General features: G+C 39.1%; 1 protein-coding gene across 2 annotated transcripts; it reads left to right on the forward strand.

The window, feature by feature from the left end:
• Positions 1 to 2,397: 2,397 nt before the first annotated feature.
• LOC146569673 (ras-specific guanine nucleotide-releasing factor 1) lies at positions 2,398 to 27,115 on the forward strand. Of its 2 annotated transcripts, none has more exons than XM_085282126.1 (27): positions 2,398 to 3,105; positions 7,556 to 7,662; positions 7,891 to 8,038; positions 10,213 to 10,305; positions 10,380 to 10,633; positions 12,279 to 12,358; positions 12,472 to 12,665; positions 14,259 to 14,368; positions 14,650 to 14,768; positions 15,217 to 15,377; positions 16,054 to 16,117; positions 16,397 to 16,539; positions 16,639 to 16,721; positions 16,810 to 17,058; positions 18,558 to 18,928; positions 19,034 to 19,153; positions 20,491 to 20,661; positions 20,744 to 20,850; positions 21,067 to 21,179; positions 21,284 to 21,353; positions 22,025 to 22,128; positions 22,212 to 22,296; positions 22,395 to 22,592; positions 22,679 to 22,758; positions 22,856 to 22,973; positions 23,054 to 23,122; positions 24,518 to 27,115. In XM_085282126.1, exons 1-27 carry the CDS (start codon positions 2,830 to 2,832, stop codon positions 24,608 to 24,610), a joined length of 3,780 nt encoding a protein of 1,259 aa, XP_085138252.1. In that variant the 5' UTR covers positions 2,398 to 2,829; the 3' UTR covers positions 24,611 to 27,115. The 2 variants fall into 2 exon arrangements, with proteins under 2 accessions (XP_085138252.1, XP_085138253.1); XM_085282127.1 differs by having other exon boundaries at positions 21,284 to 21,344.
• Positions 27,116 to 27,180: the final 65 nt, after the last annotated feature.

The following is a 27,180-nucleotide window of genomic DNA, read 5'->3' on the forward strand; positions in this document are numbered from 1 at the left end:
TAAATTCAGGGAATTTAAAATAGAAAGTAGCTCGTCCACAGAAGGACTGGTAGCTCCCCTTACGATAAAGGTTCAGATCGCGCGAACAGGTGTGAAATGTGTGTGTTTAATTAGTTTGTTTGTTTGCTTGTTTTAATCAATTTTAAATCATGCTTTTTATTTGTTTTTGTTTCTAATGTCTCTGTAAAGCACTTTGAATCACCTTGTTGTTGAATTGTGCCATACAAATAAATTTGCCTTGCCTTGCCTTGCCTTGCCTTACATGTGTCATCTTCATCTGCCTGCTTCAGAATAAGGAATGATGTCACAAAGCTGAAATCATCTCAAACTGGTTTCTTGAACATGACAGTGAGGTCACTGTACTCAAATGGCCTCCACAGTCACCAGATATCAATCCAATAGAGCACCTTTGGGACGTGGAGCTGACAAATCTGCAGCAGCCGTGTGATGTTATCATGTTGATATGGTCCAAAAGCTCTGAAGATTTCCAGCACTTTGTTGAAAAATTAAGCCATTCCTGAAGGCAAAAGACAGTCCAACCCAATACTAACAATCTGCACCTAATAAATTGGCGAATACGCGTACATTTACTATGAAACTGCTTTTTGAACACCACAAGAAATTTAGGGGAATGTTATACAATCATTTGTCATTTTGCAGACCTTAACTTTACCGCTCAGTGTTTAAATCCAACATTGTTTTATTCTGATTATCCAATAAAGGAAATAACCGTCAAGCTTGATCAGCACAAACGGTCATTTCCTATAAACAGACTCTGTCATCACTGACCCTCGTAAACAACACGCTAATTCTCATCTCAGTGAGATGTTTTGTCTCTGAGGCTCCGAGACAAAAAACTGAGCATCATTTTTGATTTAATCTCCTGGAAACTAACACACATATCATTTTAGGAAAGACTTCACTGATCCACGGAGCAGGGTGGACTGAAAATTCCTACAATAAACACAAGGCAGCCCTGGTGTGTTGTAGCTTGACTCAGAACGTCTACACTAACAATTCCTGCAGTGTTATCAGCTGCTTGCGTGTGTGTCAATGCAAATCTATTCAAAAACTGGGCAGCTCTAACTGCTCAGTCACAGCACATATATGCAATGGTGGGTCAGTTATCAGAAAAGCTGTCATCACACGCTTTCTACTTTCACATCTAAGCCAAGGATTCACTGATCACTTTTTTACATTCAGTTAAAATTTAAGTGTGAGTGGCTGATTGAAGAAGATTGGGGGGGGTTGTTGAGGAAGATGCTCCAGGACCTAAAGGGATTTATGGCAGGGTAGATCAGAGATAACAATGAAGATGGAGTAATAAATAAATCTCCTCTCTAAGAATTAGCTGAAGGACTGACAGTGGGAGATTACACCATGTGCCTTTTCAATGAATTGGATGCTCAAAGATGTGTATTAGTTTTATTCTTGAGCTTGTTTTACTGTCTGGCTCATTACCACAGAGACACACAAGGGTGGAGTCCAAAGCTAGGAAGATCAAAACAAAAAAGGGGATTGAACCCTTTGTGCAGGTGATGAAACCCCTGCTTTTAATAAAGCTATAAACTAGATGGAAATTTGCACATTTGCACAAAAATTTGCACAATATAACACATCTTTACATGCTATGGAATTATTTTAACTACCATACACAAACACACACAGGGATGTCCTCAGTCCTCAGATCACCATAAATTCTGTTTTTATAGATGCTTTATTTACATTTTCAAATTATTAAACAGTAACATCCTGCATTCTTTTATTTTTACTACTTTTCATAGCTTATAGTTTAACCTGTACCCGTAACTGAACATGAAGTGAATCTGTGACTAGAGCATATTTACAAACAGAGCCTATATGACACAGCAGAGGATGCTGGCCAGCAAATTATTTTTGACCTACTTCCTGTCATTGCCTGCATCCTGATTTACAGTACTTCAACTTTAAAATGCAGCAGCTGATCACATTCAGACCACACGTGCTAGGACCATGCTGAGCAGCCATTTAAGTGCAAATAAAAGACACCATATATTGCTTTTTTGTGGGTTTTTGTTGTTATTATTTAAAAGCAATTTGAAAGCAATTTAAAAGCAAAGCAATTTCTCGCCTGCAGGCGCTGAAATGTGCTCATGAGAGTCAAAGAGTAACTTTAAGTGTTGCATAAAACCACCTAAAGCTAGAAAATATGTCACGGAGAATGTAGGTGTAGATTCATCTGCAGCCTAAACGGCTGCTCTCCTCTAAAGTTGTTGTTCTGTTTTGAAAGCTTCGTATTTTCCATTTTCCTCTCCGTTGGGCCTCCTTGATCGTCTTGAGACGAAACCCAACTTATGCGGCATCTCGTCGAGACGTCCCTGTCCAGGGACCTGAAATCTGCTTTCCCAAGCATGCGTCACGTGACTTCACCCAGCACTGCCTGGCTGAGCACCAAGCCTACTGGTTTCTGGATATTTCATGTGAGAAAAGGACAAACCTCGAACCCCTTTTCCTCTTATCGTTCAGTCTGAGACAGTTTTGGGGTTTGTTTGTTTTTTTTACCTTTTTACCTCATCTTTCCCCCCCACACCATCGGATAATGTGGACCTTCAAAGCGCTCGGAGTATGACAAAAGATTTTAGGATGCTGGACTTGTGCTCCTCGTTTTGTTTTGTTTAGTTAAATGCCAACACGGTGAATGCGTCGGACAGAGTGGACAAGCCTGCTGCTAGAGGTCCGCATTGAGAAAGTCAACATCTTGCCTTTCTTTATTTGATTTTTTCCCCCTGAGCGACTTCAGAAGGATGTAACGACCGATCCACCTTGCGCATCTGAAGTGTCCTCATCAAAATGCAGAAGGGAATACGACTTAATGATGGTCATGTCACCTACCTGGGGCTTTTGGCAAAGAAGGATGGTACAAGACGAGGGTGCTTGAGCAAAAAGAGCTCAGACAACACGAAATGGCACACAAAGTGGTTCGCTTTGTTACAGAATATGCTCTTTTATTTTGAGAACGAGTCCAGTTCTCGACCCTCGGGATTATACCTGTTGGAGGGATGCACATGCGACAGGGCGCCTTCACCTAAACCTTCGCTGTCAGCCAAGGAGTGTTTGGAAAAGCAGGTACGGAGAGCGTGCGCGTGCGATCACGCACAAACAGATACACACGCACCGTCTTTTTCTGCTTTATTGTTTTGCAGACTTCCAGCTTTAAACACCAATGAGGTGCAGCAATACATGCATTATTGTTTTTCTTTTCTCGGATGCCTCTGAACTCCCCAAGCGCTTCTCTTATACATTCATTCTTCATATATCGCATCGCATGATGACCCCAAATCCAGTGCAGCAGAATAGCATGAGGTTTGCTGTATTGCACGTTATGTAATCCATGCATGACATTAATGATGAGGTAACAATATTAACACCTAATGATGTTACGGCAGCCCTGGCAGTAAGCAATGTGGTGCAGTGTTTTGCTTTGGGTTGCACCAAACCTGCGCTCGACCTAAAAAAAGAAAAAAAAAAAAGGGGGGGGGGGCTTGTAGGGTAGTTCAGCGGTGCATGAGTGCATGAAATGCAAATGGATTTCTAGCCTCGTGAAAACGATGCATTTGCATTTTTGGTTGGTCTCATATTTTGCTTTTTGACTTCCAGCCATCATGTTTTTGACGTTTCAGGGCGGAGAGTGCTATATCCTACCTAATGCCCCATCCAATAAAACGTGCAAAAAATAAAAATTAAAAATAAAAGTTGTGGCCTCAAGGTTTCCATCCTGTGGTAATATTTTGAAATTACACTTATGGGTCAGGAAACAGCAGGGTGCCTGTGATCAGTCAGCACTGATCTCTGTGACCTGAATGAAATGGTTCAGTGTGGAGTGTAATGCTGGAGGTTACATTTGCATTAAAGGTGACAGCTGTCATATTTTACCAGAGCCTTTCACTCTAAAGTAGGCCATAAGATTTTTCAAATTTGAGTCCAGATAACTGCAGATGAAATATTTATTTAATCCTGCTTGATTTCCTCTGGCTCCTTGTTCAATTATTTTAGGGTGGAAAGGTTAACAGGCTTGTTAACACCGTTATTGTGATTAAACAGTCGAGGAACACGATGCTCCAATGCTGTCGGCTTTCCTTTGCTCACTCCAGGCTCTGTGCCTGACTCTGTAGGTAGAGCTGCAATCCAATGTGAGTCCAGGCTCTTCCTGTGAACAGCTGCCCTTGTGCTGACAAAGCAGAATGCATGCACACTGGTAAATGTTGTGCTTGCACAATTGCTTTAAAAGCACCCCAAAGAAAGAAAAAACCCTCCTTAAAGATAAAAAAAACAATGTCAGCAGTGCTCTTTTACGACTATTGTGCTGATTTAAATATGACTGCAAGCTGACAGACAGATAACATCTCTGGTTTCTTGTGAAACCTGTTTGCACAGTGCAGCAATATGGGGTGCACTAATATCTGATATCTGAAGCATTGCTTCTCACTGTATACAAATATTTTAATCAGGAGAAATCACCTGCATCCCCTAACCTTACCTATAGATTTGTTGTTTAATGGCAACATTTTAGCAACCTGCCATAATCCCCACATTACATTTATCCTGAAATGCAGTTAGTGTGAAAATGATAATGCGTTTGAGCCCGAGGTTTCTATGGCAACCCTTATTTGCATCCTAAAGAATGATGCAGTTAGAAGAGGCGGGGTAACAGCGAGGAGAGAAGCAGTGTGTCTCATCTCTCCTATTAATGTGAGCGCTATCTGAGCTAAATTTGTTCCTCGCAGTACCTTGGAGGGGTCAGGGTCCAATTATAGAAAACACAGCTTGCTCACACTGGGTAACAGCATCGCATCAACCAGTATCACAGGCAGCCTCTGACGGCAGGATCTAAACTGTAATGTAAATCAGGCGATCTGATTAAGAAAAGACACTCTGGGGTCAGTGGTGTTTGTAATTAAAACTCGTCATGAAGCTGAAAGAAGGTTGAGTTCTAACTCTTCAGTCTAATGGGTATACATTAACAAAAATATTTCTGCAATAAAGCTGCTTGTCAGTCAGAAGTAACTCGAAAGGGTGTAAAAAATATTCTATAATTTATCGCAAAATGCCTAATTAATTATTTACCACTCACTTATGTACACCACACAGCAGGACTGAGAAGTGAGCTGCAAATCCGTATCTAAATTAACTTATCTGTATACAGCTGAAAGTAAATGATAGACAAGCCTTAGTGCTGTATCGCATCTCATACCTGTTTAGATCAGTAACAATATTTAAAGGTGCTTGACTGGGACATGAACATAAATCAGAATAAATACAAAATGCTTAACATGACTTCACACCAGACAGTCTTAGATAGATCATGAGGGAAAACTACAACAACATACATGCCTCTCTGCCAGAAATAGATTTTCTTTGACGGTAGGATGAATACCTAATGAATGTGAAGATGAAAGAGCAGTCAGCCGTGAATAATGATCAGTTGCATGTTGATAGGTGCCTGTTGAACATCTGCAGGCCAAAGATTAGAGTCTGGTCAGACTCAGCGTGGCTGGAACAGTTCAGAAGAATGATGACAGTTCAATTAACTGAATTGTGATGTTGATTTTATATAATAAACTCTCATCTAAACAAGTGTTTACAGGTAGAATATGTAGATATGAGATTAAAATAAAAAAAAGAAGCAGCTGATTCTGAATTTTAGTATTGTGTACGGATTCTCTTGAAGTGTTAAAATAATCTATTATAAGTTCAGTTTTACAATCACATTTAAATAAAAACACAGAAATATTAGCAATTAAACATATCCTGTGATACTACCACAATTCTTTCAGCTGATGAAGAAGATGTTTCCATTGCATCCTAACTGTTCATTTGTGTTTGGATATATTGTATATTTGAATACTGCAAACGAGCTAGTGATATTCAACAATTCAATGCCCACTGCGGATAGTTATGCAGCAGTCAGGGATAGGTGTGGACAAACTGGACAAACTGGAAATTAATTAATTAAAAAGATCTAAGCAGGTTTAAGCAGAAAAGTTAGCTAAAAATTAGACAAACGGATAACCAGTATTAGATAGACTAGATATTAATGATTACGATAGATGACTAATATACAAAAAGATGATACATGGTTGAAATATTGAGGAAAATTGCTAACGTATTAATTGTTAGCCTTAAATTACAGATAAACTGCAAAATAAATTTCCAAAAGTTGATTCTGTTCATCTGGACGTAGCGTTTTGTGGCGTTTTTGTGGGAGAAATGTTTTGTCACTTGGATGAGTGACAAAATATTTCTCCCACAAAAACGCTGGGTCCAGATGAACAGAATCAACTTTTGGAGATTTACTTACCTGGATGATTGAGCATGCATCAAGATGGAAAATAAATTCTTGAGCAATAGACTGATAATTATGCTAGATTTTTTCTGCCATTAAAATAAAAAAAGAAAGACAGACAGAATGAATGTCAGGCAGAGCTAAGCTGAAATTTAGGTTATCTCAATATTTTAGGTCAGATGCCTTCCTTTTTTTTTTTTTTTTTTTTTGTATTAACAGAACAAAAATAGTGGCAGAAACAAGCTTCCATAGTTAGCTGCTAGTGCTAGTAGAAGTTGAAATAGTTTGCTAACAGGACAAACTTAAACATTGGGTAAACATAAATGATAAACAGAAGCTAGTTAGCTAAAATTGCATTTAAACTGATATGTAACTGAATTAGCAGTTGAAGTGGCTAGATAAAAGTACAGAGATGTAGCTGAAATACTTTGCTGGGTTAACATAAGAATAGATGCAATTTTATACACAGTAAATTGCTGTTAAATAGAGTAGTAGCTAAAAGTAGTGGCTGAATAGCGGAAATAAGAAGTTAATGGTTATTCTAATTGATAAGTGGTACTCAGAGGTATCTGAGATATTCTAAGTAGTAATATACAATCACCTTTTATTGTAGTTTTTTTGTATAAAGGCTAGGGAAGCTGGCTAACAGAGGAGTCACGTAAAAGCAGCCAGAAGTATTAACTTTTTAACAAGCAGAATTCAGGATCTGTAACAAAACGAAAAGCACAAAAGCTCTTCATTTCACCAGTCACAACCAGTACAGCGTGAAAGGGAGAATGGTGATCTAAAATCAAGTGACAGTGAAAAAAACAGCTGTGAACAACTGTTCACAATGACTGGAGTTGCTAGGAAACAGGTATTGCACAGTTATGTAATTGGCCGTGGCTCCAGCCTCCATGTCTTGTGGCATTTCCTCCTGGGAACCAGAGGCATCCCAGGAACTGAGCTGGGGGAGGCTTCCCTCAGTGTGCTCCATCAACTGCACTGGTGGGCGAGGAAGATGTGGCTTCCCCGGGCTCTGTGTGGTTTTTAAATCACCCACTTGATGTCTGCAGCAGCGAGGCAGTGAAACAAACAAAGCAGAGGAGAAGCTTCAGTCATGCTACTATATATAACAGATTTATCCGAAAGGTATCTGATAACGAGTGCTCCTTCCTGCGCGCAGCATGTGCATTGTTGTTGTGTGTTGGTTCTAACCGGAGCTCCTCACCCTCTCCTCGCTTTTTGTTTCAGTACTATTTCACAGTCAGCTTCAACCACGAAAACCAAAAGGCCCTTGAGTTGCGCACGGAGGATGTAAAGGACTGCGATGAATGGGTGGCTGCCATATCACACGCCAGGTAAAGCCATGCAAAGGCATATCAGCGCATCAGATGGTAAATTAGTAAAAGTTTCAAAAGTTTGGTTAAAATTTGAAAAACTTCACGGAATAATGCTTTATTTATAAGAAAGTCCTCGTTGCTTTCTTGATTTATTTAGTGAGACGAGACAGTGTGCAGTTAGATGACATTCATCACTCCAGCTGATATACAAAACCATGTGGTTTGTGTGTTTTCATGTTTTTACAGTTACAGAAACTTGGCTACAGAGCATGAGGCTCTCATGCAGAAGTATCTTCATCTGCTTCAGATTGTGGAGACGGAGAAAACAGTTGCTAAGCAACTTCGACAACAGATAGAGGATGGGGAAATAGAGATTGAAAGGCTCAAGTCAGAGGTAATATTCACTGTGATTTCATTCTTAGTACTTCTCAAGAGTAGGAATGTAAACAAATACTCGGTCATACATGCTAACCCCCTCCACTTTGCTCATCCTCCTCAGTCAAACCAAAACGCACCATCAGCTAAATTCATTTATTCCAGTAGAGTCCTTAAAGAACATCTCCTGTATTTATTTTCAATTACATTATTTTATTCTTGGACTCTGCTAGGCGTGATTCACAGTTACAGTAATCCCTATTTATGATATACTGGGTCATGCCCCCTAGTTCACCCTAGCAAAAATGGATAAATGTTGGATTTTATTAAAATAAAGGTACACATTTATTTTAATTAATAAATATGTATTCCTATTTATTCATATTATATATTCTGTATTTATAAATGTGTATATGTGTATATATGGTATATTTATGCTTATATCCTTGCTATCATTCCCCTTTATTGTATCTGTAACATGCAACTTCTGTTGGTGCTGTGCTACTGGAAACTGAATTTCCCGGAGAAACCCACCCGAGGGATTAATAAAGTTTCATCTAATCTTCATCTAATCTAATCTAATTTCAGCACAATAGCATCAGCAAATTCTTGACAGTTCCTTAAAATATATTCACATCAGTCACATTAGCTTCACTTTGTATTTGGTGGCCAGTGTGGTCTGCCCTCCACTGTTTGAGACGCCCTGCTCCCCACGGACAGCTTTTTTCTGATTGGCTGTGCCTCATAAACTAAAGATTTAAGCAGCACTTTTGCAGCTGAGAATGACATCGTACAAGCAACAATTATAAAAACTGAACATTTAGAGCAGTCTCAAACCAGGGGGTTTTTGCTCATGTGCTCATACTTGAGACTTCAGTGTCATGCATATTGTGAGTATTCACCACTGTCACAACATATATGACAGAAAATAGGTCAAAGCCATTGTGTTTCATCAACATCTGAAACTGTTAACTGTACAGGGCATGTCATAAGTACTACTTTCAATTATTTACATTACTTCTAGTTTTTAGAGTAATATTCATGCATTAAGACCTAAAGAATACTCATTTCCTTGCTGTTACCTGCTCCTATTATTGTTTCAATATCACGTATGGCATCTAAATATTAAATGTTTAAAAATAATTATTGATTACCTATCTTTAATATGAGAACTACAAATTTATAGTAGATCTAAATAAGCTACACATGTCCCCTCTCAGGAGTAACTGTTTGGACAGTTTGGGGCTTTTTATGACCTTACCAGCACCCTCAATACTAAAGGGAGCATTGTTAAAATATCCAGGATTTTGTAACTCTCTGTCTGGATCACAAATAGCCCAGGATTACAGGCTTTTCCATCGTCAGGCAAATGTGTGGCAGTCACACAAAATATCAGTCAGACCTGCTGTAAATAGACATCCTGGCACAATAGCACTATATTATAACTGATTCTTACTTTGCACTCTCATTCCTTTCCAAAAATTTGTCTGCTTTCTATCCTCGCTCCGACCTGCCAGCTCAACAAATAACAGCTGAGCCAGTGGGAAAACGATGGATTATGCTGATTATTGTTCTGTTTGTCTCATATGCGGAGACTAGTGTGAGAGGACAGAAATGAAAGCACACCCCCCGTCGCAGAGAAGAATCATGTTCAGGCCAACCTCTCTCCACTTTGCATCTCCTTTCAGGAACAATGCCTTCAGTAGGGCCATGTCCCCAGCTGTATTCTTCAGATCCAATAGTCATTTTACTTTAATGTGCAAATGTGATGCTTGAAATTGAATTAGGCCCTGAATATGCATGGACTATGCTTCATGTTGCATCTCTACTATGAAATTCAATGACAATTAACTCTCTCTGTCTACAAAGCCGAGTCTGGGTTTTTTCTGTTTTATTTTTTTGGCACTCTGTCTACCGCCCAGTCAGCATACACACAGGACAGTTTGACTGATACATATTGCATTAAAATGATCAACGTTATGACCGATGTAAATAAATATTAATCAACGCTACAGAGGAGCAGCCAAGTGAGCACAGCTAGTTTAGTCAGGCTAATGTTTTAGTGTTGACAGTGCTGACAGGTCCTGTCCTGTCGATTCAGTCACTTTGTTTACATGCTGTTACAGTAAGTGAGAAGAAGAGGAGTGTGTAAGTGGGAATGACTGGTCTTTTTTGTGGTTGCTTCCGTGACAGATTGCTGGGCTGCTCAAAGACAACGAGAAGATCCATGCCAGCCCTGCAGCCGCTCCAACTGACGATGACTCTGAAATTAAGAAGATCAAAAAGGTAAAGCAAGCAGTCTGAACTTCTGCCTTGATTTCATGCATTTTCATGTTCTGAGAATGCACGGTCTATTGCAGGTCCAGAGCTTTCTGCGAGGCTGGATTTGCAGGAGGAAGTGGAAAACCATCATCCAGGATTATATCCGCTCGCCTCATGCAGAGAGCATGAGGAAGAGGAACCAGGTGGTGTTCAGCATGTTGGACTCGGAGGCAGAGTACGTCCAGCAGCTTCATATTCTGGTGAACAACTTCTTGAGGCCGCTGCGCATGGCCGCCAGCTCTAAGAAGCCTCCCATCACCCACGATGATGTCAGCAGCATATTCCTCAACAGGTTGGCTCATCCAGAGTTCTTCTCTAGATAAAGAACATAATCACAAGGACACATACATATAAGCCTTCACTTCACAGTGAAGAACAGCATACTGGCAACCAGATAATAATGCAAAACCTGATGATTGTTAGCCATAGCTTTTACTTTTTTGTGGTTTTTATGGCAACCAAAGCTTTTTTACTAAACAACAAAAAACAAAATAAAATCAGACAAAAAAGACACACACTGGTCACACTGACCTCAAACGAGCACTCGGGCAAACACAGTTTTCATAGAATTTTCCTTGTGTCTATTTGTTTTTTGTTTCTGCACCTGTTTGGTAATTTCTTGGCATCATCCAGTCAGGTTTGTGCCGAGTTGAGAGGAAAGGCACTGCTGAGACACTGGTTATGCTGATGAGGAAGCACTGTGCAGTTCTGGTCATCATTTTGGCACAAATCTGAATTTGTGTTATAATACACTCAGATTACCTGTTATTGCAAATGCAGACATGGGGCAGTTTATGTGGCTTTAGCTGGTACACCTTAAAAAAAACTACCGTATCTTTAATTTAAATTTTTTGAAAACTTTGAAGCTATTGTCTCATCTGTCATTGGTCTATAGAATTCAGGCCACAAACAAAAACCAGAAGGATCAGGTACCACAATTCCTTCCCCTTGTCTACATATTCTGCATATTCATGCATAGATATCTTTTAATAGATTACATTAGTTGTGAGCGTTTTGCCATGCATAAGTTTTAAATCTACTGCAGAATGATGCATCTGAAGCATTAAGATACTTTTTAAAATTTTAAAATGGAATATCATCTGCATTAATATACTGGTAACCTCAAGTGCCTGAATTTGTGTTTGATAAGTGAGCAGCTTGCAACAACTTGTAAAGAGCTACATACTCCCTGTGTATTGGTTTGAATCTTCAAAGCAGATCTCCGTACATTTAATGTGCAATAATATTGTAACAGATTATGTAGAAATCTTATTTGTTAGCAGTAATCCTGATAACAAGTCTGTTAAAGTAAATACTGGTTCAGTGTGTTGTTTAAACACTGTATGCAATAAAAGTCAAAGTGCACAGTACAACGCCCAAACTAATAGAATGAGATCAAATAAATGCAGTGTGTATACTGGCTCAGAGCGACATGCTGAGCAGTAAAGAGAGGTTTGGGCCTCTGGATATTATCAGTGGTCTAAAACAAGAATCATAAATGTAAATACAATAATGATAAATGCAGATTACAGAGGCAGAAGCACCATGCCTGGTTTGAGGAAGAGTTATTCCTCATAGAATTTGGATCATTAATGTTTACTTTTGATAAGACACCTTGGATGTCACACCTCTTCAAGCCCTGCACAGCTTACACACACCTGGCACAGCATGGATACCCTAGTTATTAATTATTTATACCTATGAACAATGCAACTTCTCAACAGTACACTGGTATTTAAAGACAACTAAATTTCTGTGATTGTTTTTAGAACTGTTATTTTTTTATGGTCTTTTCAAGACATAAATGGATCTCTTTAAATATGCAGTCAAACGTAATAACTGCTCAGATTAAAATTAGGATTATTACTCTTAAAATCTTTATAGTGTGAGATTAGTTTCCCTAATAAATGTTTTTTTCAATCTCTACTTTATTTCAGTGAAACCATCATGTTTCTGCATCAGATCTTTTACCAGGGCCTGAAAGCCAGAATAGCAAGCTGGCCAACATTAGTCCTTGGTAAGAGTCATGTCTTTGTTGAATTTCATTACTTTATTCATAATGCACTCATTCAGATGTTTGTCAGAGTGCACGTGATGAAATGTGATTAAAAAAGTTTGATGTGTCTGCAGCTGACCTGTTCGACATCTTGCTGCCCATGCTGAACATCTACCAGGAGTTTGTGAGGAACCACCAATACAGCCTGCAGATCCTGGCACATTGCAAGCAGAACCGAGACTTTGATAAATTGCTGAAGCAGTATGAGGCCAAGCCCGACTGTGAGGAAAGGACCCTGGAGACCTTCCTTACCTACCCTATGTTCCAGGTTAGCTCATTTGTCTCACTGATATACACAGGAATAAAGGCAGGCCCATTTGTTTGCTGCATAGGTGCAGCCTGGAGCCAGCTTTTGTTGTTAATTTTGTGCTCTCGCAGCTTGAGCCAAGTTCTTTTCTCCATAAATGTCACCCTTGAGCCATATATTTCACCAACCTAAAACTAGATGCCTTTTGCTATGCCAATGATGCCCAGCTGTGGCGGTTTGCAAAGCAGTCGGCCACTTTGTTTTGCGATTGCACTGCCTGTGAGTCAAATGTAAACAAAAGGGTCATCACTAAAAATCTAAAAGGCAAAATGTTAATCTTTTCTCCTTTTCTTTATGATGTAGACTGTTCCTATGTGTCACCTATAAAACTGGTACAGTATTTATCCCTGTTAATCTCTAAGAAATACTTAATTACAAAGTAAAAGCACGTTCTTAGTGGGTGATCTTAAAGAGTAATAACTGAAATCCCCCTTTAGAATAGAAGTTAGACCCTTTTTATGCTGGTACTCCAAACTGTGGTAAAAATGCTTTAATAATTATGTAAATATGTTTAAAACCTGATTAGTCCACCTGCTACAGATTGAAATGATTGGTTTTTTTCGTGATGAGGCGAAAAAAAGGTGATCACCTATCATCTGCAAGTCTCTGATCTGTCTTATTCCATCCTGCAGTGAAGCACAATCTTCACAGTCAAAGATTCAAAAAGACCAGTGAGAACTGGGAATGTTGAGTGCAGTCACATACAGCGAGGTCCTTGAAGAAAAACTGCTAGTACAAGTGATGTGAAACTGGTTCAACAGGTCACCTTTCAGTGTTAGAATGACCTGAAGCAAAGCAGCCAAAACAATACTGGAGTGACATCAGGCCAAGTCTCTGACTGTCTCCCGCTAGAATTCACCCCAGTATAACATCTTTAGAAGGACCTGAAGATGGTAGTTCGTGTGCACTTTTCATCCACTCTGCAGAAACTTGAGAGGGTCACCCACGAAGAATTGGCAAAATTGCTCACATCCAGGAGGGATTTGACTTCTCTAAAGCTGTAATGGCTGCCAAATGTTCAAAATGCTGCACTGAGTGCAACACATGAAACAGGTGACTACATTCTGAAGAGGCAGTGGCATTTATTAAAAGCTGTGTAACCAGATTTGACTGATTTCCACTTGAGCTAAACCAGTGTTTTCATTAATATTCTCTGGCCTGTTTACTGGACATTGTGGCTCAGACAGAATTTGGCTTCAAATATACATATTGTAGCATGGCTCATTAACAAAAGAATTAGCAGGCATTCGTCTGCAGTGTCTCAGGATGTCTTGATTATGTTTTCATGTCTATAAAAATGGTTGGTCTCGGAGCTCACGCTCCTTTCTGGCAAGGCACGCATTTTCCCCAACAGTCCACTCTGCTGGGGCCTGCTGCAGGCTGTGCTGTGTTGATAATAAATTTTGCTGATGAGTGTAGATTGTGCTCTCTACTGATCTTCTTCTCATCGTGCTGGCACATATTTATCCCTGTGTTTGTACGCTTGTGCTGTGCACATGAAAGATCTCGCAAGTGAGCACGACTCTCCTGCTGCTTTCTGTTCTGCCTCTCCAGATTCCTCGCTACATCCTGACTCTCCATGAGCTGCTGGCCCACACACCCCATGAACATGTAGAGAGAAATAGTCTGGACTATGCCAAATCTAAGCTGGAGGAGCTTTCCAGGTATAACCCATAGCCCCAGATGGGCGTGGTATCTTATATGAGAGTAACGTCTTTTTAATTCATATGAACACAAATAATAGATCAGTCTAAAAGCTGTTGAATTTTTTTTTAGAATAACCAAAAAAGCATGAAGAGATATTAACTGTAAAGATAAACAGATACATTTTTTATTTAACCAAACATATAAAGACCCAATTTCAGCTTTTTTCTATTTGATGTATAAGCTCCAAATGAGAATGACAAAAAGGCGCTTTTTTTGTGTTGTTTTTGTGCTTTCTTAGAATAATGCATGATGAAGTGAGCGAGACCGAGAACATCAGGAAAAACTTGGCAATAGAGCGCATGATTGTAGAGGGCTGCGAGATTCTCCTTGACACCAGCCAGACGTTTGTAAGACAAGGTAACTCTCATCTTTAAGTGTTGTACTTTGGATCCCAGCAGACAGCAGGGTCACAACAGAGAGAGGTTTCCTGTCCCTCCACATTTCTGACAGCCAGATTTTACATTTCCGGCACTTTATTGTGCAGCGTGGCACAGGGCTGGCTCTCTCCTCCTCTCGGTCTCTCTCTGGGGAACAACACGTACTCCTCGCTATAAGAGCTTTTAATTTCTAAGTGTAATTAGACGGGTCTGTGGCAAACTGATGATGAATCTGCAACTGCAAATGTCAAATGTCCCCAACAGGCCGTGATGGATAAGAAAAGAGAAAAGAGACATGGTCGATTATTATTCCTCTGTACATATAGTCATGTACAGAGGGATGTGCATATGCCTTTTCATTTTTGTCTACATGTGTCTCTTCTTTGCTCCTCCTTCATTCTGTTTGGACCCCTTTTTTCTACATAAAGGGTCCCTCATCCAGGTGCCAATGAGCGAGAAGGGCAAGATCACCCGTGGGCGACTGGGTTCTCTGTCTCTAAAGAAAGAAGGGGAGAGGCAGTGCTTTCTCTTCTCCAAGCATTTAATCATCTGCACCAGGGGGTCTGGGGGAAAGCTTCATCTCACCAAGGTGGGCCTGAGCTGCTGAGCTGGCAGCATCACAACTTTTCTGCAAAAGTCTGGGACACCTGACCTAAAATAAATGAATTAACCAACACTCGATGGAATATTCACTACATTTGCTCAGATACTGTAGGCTCATTAACATGTGTGAGATTAGCAAACCCCTCCATCCCAAACGTTTACTGAGAGGTTTTCAAATATTTTACATAATAATATGCCAGATTTTTATGAAACTGAACCCTTCTTTTAATACCGTCTGTGGTTTTTCCACAATAATCATTCAAAGCTGTTGCTTCTTTATGCAGCATGTATGAAGTCTTCATTTTTAGTGATAAGGTTTGCCCATATAAGAGATCCAGATGATATCTAAAACCCTTCTTTGTCCAGCTTAAATATTTGGAATAAAAACAAACTTCCTTTTATGTATTTAAACTTAAACCTAAATATTCTGAAAGGATAAACTAATAGTAAAGATGCCCTAAATAGCATCAGATGTACCTTTTTGAAGGCTTTGTGTGTTTTGCCAAGCTGAAGTTAAGGATACTTTGGAGAATAGGATGAAGATGAGGACATATATCACCTCTATATATGAATGACACATATTTTTATGCTGATGGAACTGATTTTTTTTATGTATGCACTACATTTACTACATCTACATGTGTATTGTATGCTGTTTGCAGAACGGAGTAGTTTCGCTTATAGACTGCACTCTTGTGGAAGATCCTGAGGGGACAGATGATGAGTGTGAGTGTTTAAATATTTTCTTATAGAAATGTGCTTCATATGTACTCTGTTTCATGGTTTAAATAACTGATGAATACTAGAGGATGCTAGCTTTGTTAGAACAAATGAAAAATAATGCTCCAGTAAAGGCAGGAGCCTTTACTGGAGTAGTGAAATGCACTACTTGTTTTGGGTAAAAATCTGGCACTGTACAATCACATATGACATGTTTATGTCTTTACTGGCTATAAATGAAATATATAAGGAAAATGACAAAAAGTCTTTGTGTTTGCCTCAAAGCTAAATCAGACAAGAGTGGTCAGGACATGGAGCACCTGGACTTCAAGATTGTTGTGGAGCCAAAGGACAGCCAGTCATTCACAGTCATCCTGGTAGCCTCCTCAAGGCAGGAGAAGTCTGCATGGACTAGTGACATCAGCCAGGCATGTCAACGCACATCACAGTCTTCCAGCAGTCAGTTACAGAAATCACTAACATTTCCTCTGTCCTATTTCTTTACTTCAACTGCATGTGTCCTGCAGTGCATAGACAACATCCGCTGCAATGGCCTGATGATGAACGCCTTTGAAGACAACTCCAAAGTCACAGTGCCGCAGATGATCAAGTAAGCTGCTTCTTTACATGTAACTTGGTGAAGCTGCTCCCATTTTTCTTTTTCTTTTTTTTTAGATTTGTATTTGTTTTCTTAACAGGTCAGATTCAAGTCTGTACTGTGATGACGTGGACATCCGTTTCAGTAAGATGATGAACTCCTGCAAGGTGCTGCAGATCCGCTACGCCAGCGTGGAGCGTCTGCTCGAGAGACTTACTGATCTCCGTTTCCTTTCAATCGACTTCCTCAACACCTTCCTGCATTCCTATCGTGTGTTCACCACTGCTGATGTGGTGCTGGATAAACTCATCACCATCTACAAGAAACCCATCAGTGCCATTCCGGCCCGGTCAGTCACTTTACATTTGGACAGACTTGAATGTTGCAAGGTTGTTGACAGCGCTTACCACAGACAAACAAATCTTATTTGAAGTGTGTGGCATCCCTTCAGACCTTGCCAGCCTGCATAAAGATGGAATTGATTTATTAGGATGTGAAGCTTTGTCATCCTCTAATCAATGTGAGGCACATATAGGAACAAAAGTTCTGTGGTTATTATACAGAAATTTTTTTGTTTGTTTTATTCATAGAATTTCATGAAATTACACAAAACATGACAGGAAAACTATAAAAAGATATTGACTAATTTGATGAGATGGGTGCTGCATTTTCTTTTCTTAATTGCTGGGTTTGTGTTGCAAAATGCATAAACTATACTTTTACACAGTTAACAATATATATATATATATATATATATATATATATATATATATATATATATATATATATATATATATATATATATATTGCAACTTAGGAGTCACTGACTTTAAAAAGCATTCCAAGCAACATCCAAATATCCATATTTTCCAGTGCTCTCATGTTAAATGAGCATGGAGCTTGGTGGTTTGCTGTGTTTGTTTTGTTGTTTCTCGCACATCCTCCTAAGTGCAAATTCAGTCAGTAAGGTACCCCATAATTAATTATTTTTCAATAATCTTTTAAACTTGACAGTAGTGGTTATAGTTGCTTTCATTGTATGGTGCAAATTTAAGTTTGATCATGAATTAGTGGCTGGACATGTAGAGGGTGCAGCATGCGTGTAGTGTTCACGGGTATTTGTTTCTCTGTGTTTGTGTACATAGACACTGTATGTGACACTGAAACGATTAAGTCTATTGATCTTTTGAGCTTAGCGTGTGTATATATAGAGCTTGTTTTATTGGTTAAATCCAAACACAGAGACTTAGCAGATGTGGCACTGCTACAAGGCTATGGTGACTCTGTTTCACTGTATGTTATGTACATATCAGTTTGTATTGGTCCAGTCCATCCTGCTTGTGTGGGAGTGTCTCAGCCGGGCTCTGTCACTCTATGGCAATCAGCCTCGGTGCTGCAGGACCCCACCCTCCTGCAAAAGATTGCACTGGTGCTAACTCTCTGCTCTGCATGCCTAGAGTAAGGGCCCTGCTGTGGAGCTCAGATCAGGGCTCTCTATATCCACACCCTGCATTATGCTCTCCCGTGGCGCTTGTCATGTCACTGAGAGACACCTACTCTTGGCTGCTTGTGTCAGCAGCGGCCATGCGCACTATCGCTCACTGTGCTATTTATGGGAACCTGTGAGGTCGCCAGGAGGCTGACAGGGAGTGGGAGAGGGTTTTCTGAAACACTGCAGTCAGCCGAGACATAGTTGAAAAGAGACTTCTGGTTGCAGGGCTGACTTGGTTTGCATAAATTATTTCAGAGGTTCTGTTTGTTTAGCTAAGCTCCTAAAATATAGAGTATAATTAACCAAATAAATAAATACGTGCCCTAACGTCTAATGTTTATCCTCCCCTGATGCAGGTCACTGGAGTTATTCTTTGCCAGCAGTCAAAATAATAAACTTCTTTATGGCGAGCCACCCAGCTCCCCCAGGGCTAGCAGAAAGTTCTCCTCCCCTCCTCCTCTCGCTATTGCCAAGAACTCATCCCCCAACCGCCGTCGCAAGCTCTCTCTCAATATCCCCATCATCACTGGGGGCAAAGCTCTTGACCTGGCTGCCCTTAGCTGCTCCTCAAATGGCTATGCAAGCATGTATTCCTCCATGTCTCCATTCAGCAAGACCACCTTGGACATCAATAAACTGTATGTGTCCAGCCCGATCGCGAGCAAAATCTCTGATGAGGGAGAAGACAAGAAGGAAAAGGTGGACGACCCCTCGGCATGCAAACAAGGTGGGTGACTTGTAGCCATTCAGAGTACAATTTGAACTCTGCTTTGCTACAATAATGTCTTTAAAAGAGCTTAATACTTACTGCTGTTTGCTTGTTACAATACAGATCTCTCTGTACGAGAAGAAAGTGATAATGATCAAACCCAGAGCGATGACGGGGATCCAGAAGCTTCTCCTACCAAATCTCCAACTACACCAAAAAATATCAAATGCAAAAACTCCTCAGGTAGATTGTGTCTTAGTCTTGTACATGATTTAAAATGAAATGTCGAGCTTATAAGTCACTTTATATTGTTACACTGGGAAATACTTGTATTTAACCTAGCTACATTTCTAAATAATGAGATCAGGATGTGCACAAATAATACTTGTGTCAAAATACAAAACACACAAAATTCTGTTTCAACGAGAGCACATGTACCACACTCGCCTGCTGTTAAAAATCAGCAGCCAATCAGAAGAAAGTTGAATTAAAGTAAGCAGAGCTAAAGTGGCTTCTTTCAGAAAGAGGGCCAACACCAAGGCCCTTATTTATCCCATATAAAATAAGATTATTTTGAGTTTTGAAAAATGCAAAACTGTTCACATAGAGTCTTAAGAACTAAAGAACTAGAGCAAAATACATTTGATTACACAGACAGATTAAAAATCTGCAGAGTTACTCAGAGAAAGAAAATTCTGCCAAAAGTAATGACTTGTTGCTTCTTCTTTTTCTTTTAAGTAATCTAGATCCACAACAGTTTTTATCAGCTTATTCCTCAGCACAGGCTCCATGTCTTGACCAAATTTCATAAAATGTTGATTAACTGTTTTTGTGTAACCTTGCAGATAGACAGATGGCACTTGACAAAAAAAACCCCTTGCAGCTGACAATACTTGCCGTCAAGCATATTTTACCATCTGTAGGAGAATGATGAATTGTTTTACTCTTTAAATAACCCCGTTTAGCCATATGCTGTCATATTTCTATCTGAAAAAAAATATGCCACTGTGGAACATAAGTAACATGAAATATCAGTCGTTCGATGGTTATGAATATGTGGGGAAAGCCAACGCTTGGCTTCAGTAGGTGTTAGGGAAACTTGTGTCATAGCAACTACACTGAGAGCGTGTTTTCCCTACCGCCCCCAGTAATGAGGCTGTTTCACTGGAGCCAAGATTATCTTTGCCTTTCAAATCTTATGACAGAATTATACAATATAAGTTTTTAAAACGAAGCATTATCTGGAATATGTGAAATAACTGGAATAGTGAGGCAATGTGTGGGATTATTAGCAGCCTATGATCCGTGTTCCCGGGATTTATACATCGAGGAGTGCAGAGAATCTGTTGATTCCTCTGTTATGCTGATATTTAGTGGCTATATTTAGCTGCAACCATCTTGAATATCAAAGCCTCTTGTAAAGGAAAGTCTGGAGGGAAACTTTTGCATTGGCCTGCAGTGCTCCCTAGTGGAGGTTTGTGAAATGAAAAAACAGGCCATCCAGCTTTATGTGTATATTGAGTTATAATAATAAATATACATTTACGGCTTGTATTTTTTTTAACTGTCCTTGTGTGTAGAGTTTTCCCTGTTTTCCTACAACAACGGCATGGTGATGTCATCATGTCGAGAGCTGGACAACAACCGCAGTGCTCTATCTGCTGCCTCCGCCTTTGCTATTGCTACTGCTGGAGCCAATGAGGGTACCCCTACCAAGGAAAAATATAGACGGATGTCCCTTGCCAGTACAGGTATATTCACCAAGAAAGTGTTGGGCAATTCTCTAAACTTTATTCTCCTTCGGTGCCTCTCATTTAATGTATTTTTTTGCAGGTTTTCCAACAGATCAGAGAAATGGAGACAAAGAGTTTGTGATCAGACGAGCGGCAACCAACAGAGTCCTGAATGTGCTTCGGCACTGGGTGTCCAAACACTCTCCGGTAACGCATTTCATAGCAGAGATGTTAACACAGCATCTTGGCATATTTTCTCCTTAACAGAGGAAAGAAATTGTTTTGGAAAATAACTTAATAAAAATTTGAGAATATTATCCACACAGAATACAACTAATTCAAAACTAACCTCATGAGCAGTGATGATCAATGACAAAATCTACAGTTTTCTATCATCCGTGTGTGCTGTGTGTGCCTCTCTAGGACTTTGAGAGCAACAATGAGCTGAAAACGAAGGTTATTGCCTTTTTGGAGGAAGTGATGCATGACCCTGAGCTGTTGACCCAGGAGAGGAAAGCGGCAGCCAACATCATCAGGTACCGCTGAGTGCTGTTTGAGTGAAAGAGGGATTAAAAGGCATTTTACTGGGTCATTAAGCTGTACATCTTTCAGAGGTTGACCTTCTTTTTCATGTCATCAGGACTATAACTCAGGAAGATCACGGTGACAATCAGATCGCGATAGAAGACGTGACACAACTGGTAAGTGAAGTGAGTAGCTGCTGTTCGTGGCTCTATTTGAAATCAATCCTCTGCTCACTTGGCTGCTCCCATGATAATAGATGCTGAATATTTTTGATCAGTTATGAGACATAAATTCAGCAAACAATTAATGCATTATGTGATAGTTAGCAGATGGGATTCATTAGACTGGAATCTTGACGGTGCGTGAATTTGCACATATGTAAATGTTGCTCAAGAGTGACAAGCAGTGATTTCACAAATGCCACAAAGTATTTTTAGATACAGCTGCAGGAAGTGTAATTGAGTATATTTATTATAATACTATCAGCTAGACGGGGGGGGGGGTTCTGCCTGAAAAGATGACAAATTCAAAAATAAATATTGAAATACAATAAAACAGTTAAAGATTTCTTTTGTATATATTTTGGTGTCCTTGATCACAGAAACTTTTATGAAAATAAGACAGTCAATAGCACATTTCAGTCTAGTTAAAAGTCATTTTACCAGCACTTGACAAACTGAAGATGTAAAAGTAAAAAAAAAAGAAAAATTTAGAGGCGAAGGTGCATCAAAACCTACAGAAATACCTTGTTTGGTAGATTATTTATTGTCATGTTAAAAAAACTAAAGTCAAGTTAGCTAATTTAGATCATTTGGGATCTGTTTTATTGTTTTTTTGGACTGTTTGTGTCTTTCAGGTGGGAGGAGGGAAAGCTGAGACCTTCGAGAATCACTCAGCAATGGAAATTGCAGAGCAGCTCACTCTGTTGGACCACCTGGTGTTCAAGGTCATTCCATACGAGTGAGTGTCATCACACCACACAGCCAGGAAGCACGAACACACCAATACATGCTTCACTTCTTCTTTCTTGGTTTGCCTCACAGGGAATTCTTTGGCCAAGGCTGGATGAAGAATGACAAAAATGAGAAGACGCCGTATATCATGAGGACAACGAAGCACTTCAATGACGTACGCTCCAGTCAAAAAGAGCTCTTATCACATATTGAACCCTTCTATCCAAACGTAACATGAAGTCTAAACTACTTGTTTCTCGTTTTTTTTGTCAGATGAGCAACCTTATTGCCACGGAGATCCTCCGCTGTGATGATGTTGTAACCCGGGTAGCAGTCATCGAAAAATGGGTAGCTGTGGCCGATATCTGCCGTTGTCTACATAACTACAACGCCGTTCTCGAGATCACCTCATCACTGAACCGCAGCTCTGTTTTCCGTCTCAAGAAAACTTGGCTCAAAGTTTCCAAGCAGGTGCGTGTCTCTATATGCATTGCTGCTAGTCCCTGAAGTGCATGGTATTGTCACTGAACGTGTTCATTATCACCATTTTTTTCTAGACTAAAGCACTGATTGACAAACTGCAGAAGCTGGTCTCATCAGAGGGGAGGTTCAAAAACCTCAGAGAGGCTTTGAAGAAGTGAGTTCAAGGACATAGTTTCAGACTGGATCAACAAAGCAAACAAGCAGCACAAGTGGATGATAAGTGGTTTTTATTCTCTTTTTTTTTATTCTAGTTGCGATCCTCCCTGTGTGCCCTATCTGGGGATGTATCTCACTGATCTGGCTTTCATTGAGGAGGGAACGCCGAACTACACCGAGGACAACTTGGTCAACTTCTCAAAGATGAGGATGGTGAGATGTTAGGCGATTCCTGATATGAAAGACTTGCGCTAAGTTTGTGTCACTGACATCCTTGCTTCCCTTTTTTCCAGATTTCTCACATCATCAGAGAAATCAGACAGTTTCAACAAACAGCATATAAGATTGACTTGCAACCAAAGGTAAATTAATTAATCGCAAAGACCACAGAGCAGTAGTTCCCAACCTCTCTGACAACTGACTACTTGAAGAAGCTATTTCTAATATACGAGCTGCAATCAAAAATTTCAGAGACTGGGCCTGTAGAAAGTAACAGTGGTACCTGAATTAAACCTGGGCAAAGGAAGCACTTGGCAACAGTGGAAACAAAAAACTCCCTTTTAACAGGAAGAAACTTCCAGCAGAACCAGGATCAGGGAGGGGCAGCCATCTGCTGTGATCAGTTGGGGTGAGAGGAGGGAGATAGAGATTAAATGCAGAGTGATGTATATACACACAGAGTGAAAGTAGTGTATTTTTAAGAACATTAAAAATACTGACAGAAAACTTCTTAAAGTGCACAAAGCATAAATGTAGAAAAATTGCTCTTGGTCTCTCCTGACCTAATGTGTCGTTTTTGGGAATGAACTGAACTTGTTTCAGAATAAGAATCAGAATACTTTATTAATCTCTGAGGAAATTATGTGGTCACAGTTGCTCCAAGACAGTAAGAACAGGAAATAACTAACTTAAATTTGATAATACAAACTTACAAATTATAACAGAATAAGTCTAGCTCTAAATATAAATATCTCAGTATATTACACAAATTAAATATATAGTTGACATTGAGGTGCCCTTTTTATCGTATTGACTTTGTAATTTTCTTTGTAGATGATGTGATATTAAGCGTGTGGAGAATGGAGGAATTGTACAGCGAGTTAGCCACAAGCAGGAATGAATTCCTGTGTTCTAAAATTGACATTTGGTCACAGCACGGATTTGAGTTTAATGATGAAGTCATAAATAAAAGTTGGATAAAGTGGGACAAAAAATAGCAGGAAGCAGTTTATCGCCATGCAAGGAGACACCATTGAATAGAGGTTAAAAAAAAATTAAATAAGGTGCATTTTTTTGCTTTCATATAGGCACTCTCTGAGCTTTTTGATTGCATCTTGTAAATGCAAAGGCTAAGTTCCTCTATATCTTTGCAAAGTATTTTTTAGAAAGAAACAGGTAAAGTCCTCCAATAACAGCAAAAACGTGGGATGTTAGTTTTTAATTTTCAAGGTGGAAATGCTTCAAAAAGATAAGTTATGAATGCTTGGGACCCTTTTAGATATATTGCATAGCACTGTTTTGCCCAAATAATGATTAATGTTTTGTGTTCTTGTTTGTATTATATTATTCAAATAAATCAAAATCAGGCCAAAGTAACTCATTAGTTCACATAATCAAAATTTACAGTATAAACATAATGATACTGAGGGTTGCAACTAGTAACTTGCTTCTGTTTAGTATTGTTTAAACTGTGAAAATAGTAAATATAATCAAATAAAAAAAGTCCTTAAATTTGCTTTCCCCCCCCCATATTCTAGGTAGCCCAGTATCTGCTGGACAAAAGCTTTGTTCTGGATGAAGAAAGCATGTATGAAGCCTCACTCAGAATTGAGCCTAAAGTGCCCAACTGATGGGGAAGGTGGCCCTCCATAGTATTTTCTTTGTTAATATTACACATCAGTTAACATGCACATCAACATTTGTATAGCTGTACATGCTTAAGATCTTGCTCCTCTGTACAGTAGATGTTTAAAGTTGTTTGACAACATAAAACATTTTAGTGTATATTTTTCCGTGTATGATTTTTGTTGTTGCCATTTCCACAATGACACCTGCTTGAAGGATTTTTTTTTAATTTCTATGAGTATTTCAAGAACAATAATAGAGGTCACTTTAGCTGCATGCAACCGTGTCTTCTACTGTGACCAATGACATTATTTTGCATCATGCCATACTGTATCAAATTTGCACTTCGAGCACTCGTGTTGCTGGCTGTTGTTCTCTTGGCTTGAATTTTATTGATGACTGAAGTTCTCTGCAACCAATGTAGCATTGTAAAAAAAAACTAAAACAAAAAAAATACTCCATAAAATCAGGTAAAAGAGCACAGAGAATATAATTAAAGGTAGACAACAGTGATCAGTGCAACTGACAGCAAGGTATCCAAAGCATATGTGTCTCTGTGCTTCCCGAACCAAAACAAGAAGGATTTGTTTCTTCATTTCTGCTCACTATTCTAAAGACAGGGGTTCCCAACTGTGCTTACCACACTGAATGTTTTCCTACAGTGTAACTGTGGAGCAGTCCAGTATGTCCAACCAGATATGAAAGTGAATACAAGGTAAAGGTTCTTGTTGAAGTTATTGGCTGAATGAGAAAAATGAATACAGTCCACAGGAAGGTCAACTCTGTGAGCTAAATGCTAAAATTTGCATGCTATATTTGCGAAGTTAACTGAACAACAAGCTCACCACTGTAGCTTAACTTGTTAGCATGCTCACATTTTCTAATTAGCACTAAACGTATATTGAAAGCTTACAGAAATGTTATTGGTTTTGCAAAAATCAGTCAAGTATTCACCAAAAATTGTAAATATTGTTCTAAAAGTTGGAAAGTTAATGGACCAGTTTATCCTCTGTTGTTGTTGAGACATTTTATTAACATCCACTGATGTAAATCACTAATGTAAGCTTTACCCTGTCGACATCATTGAAATCAGAAGCAAATGTGCTGAGATGTGCCAAAATATTTCAGGCTGAGCTGCGAAAAATCGCACTCTTGTTGCTAGAACCATCAGCTCAGTCTACATATTTATACTGATACATATAGCTGATACATATAGACCAAATGTGACAAATGGGACATGATGTGCAGACACAATCTGTACACACTTAATTACCTGTAGAGTTTTTTTCTTCTTCTTCTTTCTGTCAAGTAGTAAATGTTCTAAAGCTGGTAATGATAAACAATCCATAGGTTGGGAACCTCTTCTTTAAGTTAAGTTTAGCTATAGGATAATACAGTTTCTCAGTTGGCACACGAGGTGCCTAAAGTCTGCTGAGTTCACTTATAAGCTGTGTAACAACATAAGAGTGTTAAAGAAGTGAGGTTTGTGAGGTTTAAGGTGACGGATTTGTCACCTGCATTTTTGTTACACTTGAAGTGCACCAGTACAGTTCAACGAGTTTCCCCCTTTATGCTTGAACTTTTTGGTCTTGACTTGTTAAATTGAAACTCATGGAAAAAAAAAAAAAATCACACGCAGTGGTTAAGTGTTGTACCTTCAGGTTCGGGTTCTACTTCTGTAGAGTAAAAGTTTGTTGCTCTTCTGTAATCAAAAGACAATCTGTCCTTTTTGCTGTTCCAGTGATTGTGGAACATGACTGTATATCACTCTGTTATATGCATTGCTGTTAAAAACTATGATAAAATGTATGTGAATGACCTCTGCCTGCAGCATTCAAACACTATTTTTGTAGTAGTATAAGAGAGAGTGACCTGCTCTTTATATGAACATGGGAAAGTATTTTGTACTTTGTTGTTAATTCACTTCACTGAGATGCGCTGTACATTTTGTACATGCAACCTGGCATATTTCTCAATGTGGAACAGTGTAATCCTCTCAAAAACAACTTATATCACAAGCTTAACACAAAACGCTACAACAGTGTGGTCTTGAAACCATAACTTAGAGGTAGGAGAGCAATTCAAAGTGTTTTGCATTTATACTGTAATCCTGTCTATAACCATTTCTGTTAGCAGGAATATAGTAACGTAGTGCTTATTCTGTGAATATTTGTATGTATTTTTACTATGTATGTACAGTACACTTTTGAAGCTAATGTGGTAGGCATGCAACACCTTCACAGACAGAATAATACTATATACTTATACTGTATACACTTATAAATGCACATACTCTTATAAGGTATATAAACAAATAAACATTTTGCTGTAAGCAATACCCAATGGTATGAAAATTATCTTTCAACCCTCATGTTTCCACAGCTTAAGAAATATTCCCAGTTTTGTAAGGAAAAAAAAGATTAAAAGAAGATGAAGAACATAACAACAAATAAACAAAAATATGTTTCCCAGTTACCTCTTGATAATAAATTCATTTTATCTCAGGGGCATTTTGTCTCAAGTGTTTTTGTAGATCTTGTATCAGTTGACATGCTCATCTAATATGATGAAATAA

Source organism: Mchenga conophoros, linkage group LG7 (genome assembly GCF_057382185.1).
Source record: "Mchenga conophoros isolate Kocher_MC1m ecotype Shallow Benthic linkage group LG7, M_conophoros_male_GT1.1, whole genome shotgun sequence".
Classification (NCBI taxonomy): Eukaryota; Metazoa; Chordata; class Actinopteri; order Cichliformes; family Cichlidae; genus Mchenga; species Mchenga conophoros.

Coding starts and splice junctions, on each gene's coding strand:
- LOC146569673 (XM_085282126.1), top strand. CDS start 2,830: ATGCAGAAGGGAATACGACTTAATGATGGTCATGTCACCTACCTGGGG. Junction 10,306..10,379: donor AAATTAAGAAGATCAAAAAG/GTAAAGCAAGCA, acceptor GGTCTATTGCAG/GTCCAGAGCTTTCTGCGAGG. Junction 10,634..12,278: donor AGCAGCATATTCCTCAACAG/GTTGGCTCATCC, acceptor ACTTTATTTCAG/TGAAACCATCATGTTTCTGC.